This window comes from Calypte anna, chromosome 3 (genome assembly GCF_003957555.1).
Source record: "Calypte anna isolate BGI_N300 chromosome 3, bCalAnn1_v1.p, whole genome shotgun sequence".
Taxonomy (NCBI): Eukaryota; Metazoa; Chordata; class Aves; order Apodiformes; family Trochilidae; genus Calypte; species Calypte anna.
Genome location: NC_044246.1, coordinates 105,752,452 through 105,758,451, shown reverse-complemented (window position 1 = coordinate 105,758,451; position 6,000 = coordinate 105,752,452). Strand labels below are relative to the sequence as shown.

General features: G+C 44.0%; 1 protein-coding gene and 1 non-coding gene across 2 annotated transcripts in view; both read left to right on the top strand.

Moving 5' to 3' along the window:
• The first annotated feature begins 220 nt into the window (after positions 1-220).
• On the top strand, positions 221-302 carry TRNAS-AGA. The gene has a single exon. It is a non-coding gene; the product is annotated as a tRNA-Ser (tRNA).
• A 108-nt stretch (positions 303-410) lies between these two features.
• HS1BP3 (HCLS1 binding protein 3) overlaps positions 411-6,000 on the top strand; it is a 54,916-nt gene continuing 49,326 nt past the window's right edge. Inside the window, exon 1 of the mRNA XM_030448610.1 lies at positions 411-541. Coding sequence (XP_030304470.1) covers positions 501-541 — 41 coding nt within the window. The 5' untranslated portion in view covers positions 411-500. The remainder of the gene's footprint in view (positions 542-6,000) is intronic.

The window sequence follows — 6,000 nt, the reverse complement described above, 5'->3', positions numbered from 1 at the left end:
GGGCGGAGGCAAAAGGCGCCTGGGGCGCAGGCACCGGGCTGGTGGGGAGTGATGCTAAGACTGGCGAGCAGCACCCTGCGGTTATTTGAGGACAGAATCGTGCAGCGCTGTGCAGTCAGGAGGAGGGCACAGGAGGGGAACATTTTGGTCCCGTGTAGAAAAGGAAAACGCGGGGGGGAAGTTTCCTGCAGGTTCCGTGCCTCGGTAATCGCTCGCCGGTGTAGTCGTGGCCGAGTGGTTAAGGCGATGGACTAGAAATCCATTGGGGTCTCCCCGCGCAGGTTCGAATCCTGCCGACTACGGCGAAGGAAAAGTTCTTTTCTTGCTCGGGCATTTTCCTTCCTCCCCCTACTTCCCAACCATCGCTTTGCACCAGCCCGCCCGACAGCAAACATCCGGCAGGGCGGCCCGGGGGGAAGGGAGGCGGGATCCCGTGACAGCCGGACGCAGCCTCTCCTCCGGGGCCGGTGCTGACCCGGAGCGACGCCATTCCCCGAGCCATGCAGCACAGCCCGGCGCCCGCTGTGCTGGTGACCACCAGGTACCGGGGAGGGGAACCGAACAGGCACCACACCGCCCGCCTCAACTTCGGCTGCCGCTATGGGCTGCACGCCGCGGCCTTCGCCCCCGCGGCCGTCCCAGGGAGGGGACAGAGCAGGGCGCCTCATGGGGACGCTGGGGCGGGCGCTGAGGAAAAACTGAGGGAAGTGGTGGAGCAGGGGAGAAGCTGAGGGAAGTGGTGGGGCAGAGGGGAAGCTGAGGGAAGCGGTGGAGCAGAGAAGCTGAGGGAAGCGGTGGAGCAGAGAAGCTGAGGGAAGCGGTGGAGCAAAGGGGTAGCTGAGGGAAGTGGAGAAGCAGAGGAGGAGATGGGGAAGTGGAGGAGCAGAGGAGGAGATGAGGGAAGTGGAGGAGCAGAGGGGAGGTCGAGGGGCGGCAGGCGCTGAGGAGACGCTGGTGGCGGTGGCAGAGCTGAGGCGAGGCCAAGGCAGGCAGCAGTTGCATCTGCGTAGATTTGTCTCTAGGATACTTCGGATATATGCGGCCCCTCGATTTTTTACCTTTTTTTTTTTTTTTTTTTTTTTTTTGGCATTTCACATCCAGAGGTTACCACTTTAGTGTGGCCCATCCCATGTAACACTGGCCTATTGGTCCTTTTCTCCTCTGGTAACTTCAGGCAGTTTCCCTTCACACATTGGCACTGCTGGGGCCACGCTATGCACTTCCACCCTCTGGAAACATCCTTTCCCTGTCAGATTCAAGGTTGGTCAGAAGGAATTCAAATGTATCCTGAAGCATACACCCCTATCTTTGAGGTGTGGTGTCACCAGTGCCTTCAGCTGACCCCCATGCCCTTCCATCACGCCCTGCACTCTGTCCCATGTGTCCACCAGGCCACAGGGAGACTGTCAGGCTTGAAGTTAGGCCAGGGATGGGCAAAATAAGTTTTTTCTGTTTTCACACCTTGAAAAATCATGTCCTGGGTAGATGCAGTGCCTCTGGTTTTAGTTGCATTGAATTTTTAAAACTAACGTTTTCCAAGATATGGCAAATGAACCCTCGAGAGAAATGCCTGAAGGAGAAAACGATTATGGCAATCTTTATAGAGAAAAGATAGAGAAAAGATAGACTTTTTTTTTTTTTTTTCTTACCTCCATGACATTTTTGAGACCATGTGGAAGCAGTTCCCTCTCAGATGTGACTGAGAAAAAGTGTTGGATTCAGCAACATCCTGACTCTTGCACCTAACTCATAAAACATAAGTGGAAACTATTTCAATCACATTATCTTCAAAGCCATTATTTTAATCCTTGAATATTTGGTTATATCAGGATCAGATTTCTTTGGAGCAGTGACCTCAAACCTTCAAACATACCTACCTTAAATGACATATATGTTTTGTAGTACTAACTTTATATTTTAAAGCTTGTAAATGGAAATCTGAACACCTGGGTTTCTTAATAGGCTATAGACTTCACAACTTGCAAGTTGTCCAACTGATACTAGAATGCTTTCAGTGATAAAATTGGATGTGTGTGTAAGGCTTAGGCAAGTGAACATATTTTCTGGCATAACATAGCTGTACAGTTGTGACCTTTTTCACTCTTTATACCTACTGGCTTGAGTTTAGGAGTTAGATTCCTAGTTCCTGCATTAATATAAATAACGATCTGTTTGAGTTATACTAGGGAGAAAAATAAAGATGGCTAATAAGTGGCATTTTCCCTTTGGTTAACAAATTAACTAGTTGTAGATTTTTTTTTCTCCTTATACTATGACCTAGGTTGTCACAGTTTGGTCCCCTCTGGGTAGAGGTTGCTGGAGCTGGGTATGCTGATAGGTGCTTGCTTTATCAAAGCACAAGTACACACTCGTGATTACACAAGACACTGGAATAGGTTCTCTGGTCTTTGGCATCCCTTACTTTGCTTTCTTCTTTCCAGTGGCTGCTTTCCCTTCTCTCCCATCTTAGCGTTCAAGAATAGAAAGCAGAGTTAATTAAAGTACAAAGCCTCTACATTATAGCGAATCATAAGACAGCAAAAAAAAACCCCAAACCTTTGTGGGTCTTTGGGGACTGTGGGAGCTGCTCTGTTCAGCTGACCTTTAGGCAGTCCCCTTGTTCTAATCCCGTGCTGATCCTGCATGATCTTATTGTGCAAACACAGTGTTACTGGTATGAATGATCTTCTTGTACCCAGGTGAAGTCATTCATGCTAGGGAAGTTCACCATGTGCCCAAGTCTCCCTTGAGCCCTCCATGTTGTAGACTACAAGCAGAACTTAAGAGGTGCACAAGCTAGATTTAGATAAGAAGTAGAAGCAATTAAACTGTATGTCCAATTTAAACAACCAGCTTTCTTCTTTTTTTTCTTTTTTCTTTTACTAATGTAAAAATAATTGTGTTGATGTAAAAAATACAATGAAACTATGTTCTGTGTTGGGATTTGTAGGTGCTGCTTCCACTTGAGTAACAACAATAACAGTATCATATGAATTAAAGCACTAGGGCTGCTTCTTTTGAAATGAAGGCATTAAAAGAACTAGTGTGTGCTTTGGATATTGTACTGTGTCTGTTTCAGCCTCCCAGCTGATTTCCGTTTGTTTCAAATAACTTTTATGTTTAAAAACTGCACAATCCTGTTGCTATGAAAGAGATAATTGTGGCAGGTTTCCTGTAAGATTATAATGAAAGTGATTATAAGGCCTAAAGCAAACAAACAAAAATGTAGCTATTACCCCTACCTTTAATCACTTTCCCTTACAGTAATTTTAGCTAAGACTTTCAACAATTTTAAAAGAAAAAACACAGATGTAGATAAGATCCTTATTAATTTCATGACATCTTTAGAACTCTTTGATGCATCAGCACTTACAGTGAAGTAGTTGTTCTGTCATCTGAGAAGATCTGTACGTGTTTGGTGTTTTAATCTAAATAAGTCCATTCAGGAAGAATGATTTACTGTTGTTTTTTCCTTGTATTTACATCAGAGGTCAAAAGCAGGTTAATTTTTTATATATACTTTGTGGCTGTGTTAACAGAAGTAAGTCACTCCCAAGGATCATCTGACCTTTTTGATGTCATAGCTGCAGTCACAACTTCAGAGTGACTGCACTTCTGGAGAGCATTTCCTCTGCTGCAGGTGTATTCTGAAAACCCCAGATTCAGGTAACTTTACTGGCAGGTGTCCATTAATTCATCATTTTGGCTGTCACTAAAGGAGACAACACTCCAGAGAATGGCTGTTACTTACTGGTGTGACAAACAGCTGTGCTTAAGCCAGGCACTTGTGTCTTTATGCATAAGCACTGTTGATTGTGTGTACAGCCTGACACTGTGTAACTGAGAACAAAATTTTATGTGTTGGGGTAGAGTGAAATCCTTGGCTGGCAGAAAATGAGAACAGAATTGGTACAAACACAGTGGCATTTAGGTACTTAGTATAAAACCTTAGTGATGGTAGAGGTGTTGTTAAAACCCTAATGCTTTAAACATGGCTTATAAAGTGGATTTGGTACAAAAATAGGCCTGTACTCTTTTTTAGCACTGTCCAGTTCATAGAGAGCTCTTGAGATATTCTAAAAAGCTTTTTATTCAGTACTGCATTGGAGATTCAGAGGCTGCCTTATTGGAAAAACACAAGTTTCAAAAGAACTGGTCAAGTTTTGACATGATGAGAGGAGTCTTTTAAAACTTTGTTGGAAACTAGATTGTTAAACCTTTTTAAAGTGTATTTTAAGTTCATACACCTCATGTACCTTAGGTGAAGGGTGCTTGTCTTAATGATCTAAACTTCTTAAAGGAAGAGGCATTCCACAAGACACCTCTGCAATCCACAGGAAGTCCAGGCAAGATGGGACTTGATGTTCCTGATACAGCTGAGGTTAAATTTAAAAAGGCAGAAAATTGCTTAATGAAAGGAATTTATTTTTTTTAAAGTGCCTTCTGATTTCTTAAAAAAATTTCACACATAGCAAAGACACACCCAGAAATGTGTTCAGAAAGTAGTCAGTGCTCTGGGTATGTCCTGGTTTGAGCCAGGGCAGAACCAATGTTCTTTCTAGTAATTTTACTTTGCAGTTCAGTCTCTTCTATGTAGCTTCATTTGCTGAAAATTTACAGCATGTTTTTCAGCCAGTGTCTGCTTATAGGGCTGACAGTGCTTGGTGTTTCTAGTTACTGCTGGAGAATGGTATGCAGAACCAAGGCCATCTCTTGGTTCTGCTGAACACCTTAATCTCCAGAAACAAAAAGGAGTAATGGGATCACACCTGTGGCCCTCCTGTGGGGAGGAGCAGACAGGGCAGGTGACCAAAATTGACCAAAGGAAGTATTCCATCACATATGTGCCATACTCAGTATAAATCTGAGGGATGACAAGGGCCAAGGTCTCTTTGGCCATGCCTTTGTATGTATCTGTATATATTTCATGGTTTTCTTTTTCATTGTTACTGTTTGATTAAAGCTGGGTAATTCAGTTTCTAACCTGTAAGTCTTTTTCCCTGATTCTCTTTCTTTTCTGGGAAGGGAGAGGGGTTTAATTGCCTGCCCAATGTTGAACTGTGATAGGATGATAAATCCTTCTACTTCTGGCAAAGTCCAGTGACAGCAGTAGTGAGGGTGCTGTGGCTTGGCATGAAGGTAATTTTGAGGAAATGATTGCTGTTTATGTTTGATTTCCAGTCTGTTGAATAAGACTGTTTATTTCATTAAACATACCATTCTCTTGTGCCTCAACAACAGCTGCTCATTCTTACTCGTGATGCATGAGCCCTGTAATACAGTCCTGGCATTCCTTTTGCAAAAATGTTGTAATTACTTGGGTGAGAATCCAGGGGGAACACGAAACCAGGGTTCAGTGGATCTAAAGCTGGCAGGAGATGAAGTACCTTGGTGAACTGCAGCAGTAGCACCCTTGTTGCGTTTTCCTCCAAGAGAAGCCATGGGTAGTTCTATCTGTTGAGCTCTAAGAGATCAGCACTTTGATTCTTTGTCTACTTTAACTGGTTATGAAAGGACAGGTGGTTTTGCTTCTACTGGGATTTTCTAGGAGAAAGCTGGGATACTTCTGCTAGTGTACCCTTGCTGCTACTTGGAAACAAGACTGTCAGTCAGACAGTCAAGACCCAAAGGCAGCTCAAAGAGATCATGTACTCCTTTAACTTGTTCTGTCCTGGTAAGTGTTTGTCTAATTTTGCTTTTAGGACTTCCACAGACAGAAACTGCAGTCTTCTCCAACAACTTCTCTATGCATTTTGAGCTTTAACCTAATTCCGTGGTTGGCTCTTACAAACCTCACGTTGTCCTTGCACTCAAGCAAGGTCCCTCCTTTCATGGCCTGTTTCAGCTATTGTGTATGCCATTCCTGAGGAGATCCTAAGTCAAAGGAGAGGTGGTTAGGGATTGGTGTGAGTTGTGAATAGATGTTTGCTTCAAAACAAGCTGTGATGAGAGATCATGGGATCCTATCTGCTGGGTGAGACAGCATCTTCAGCTCCTGTG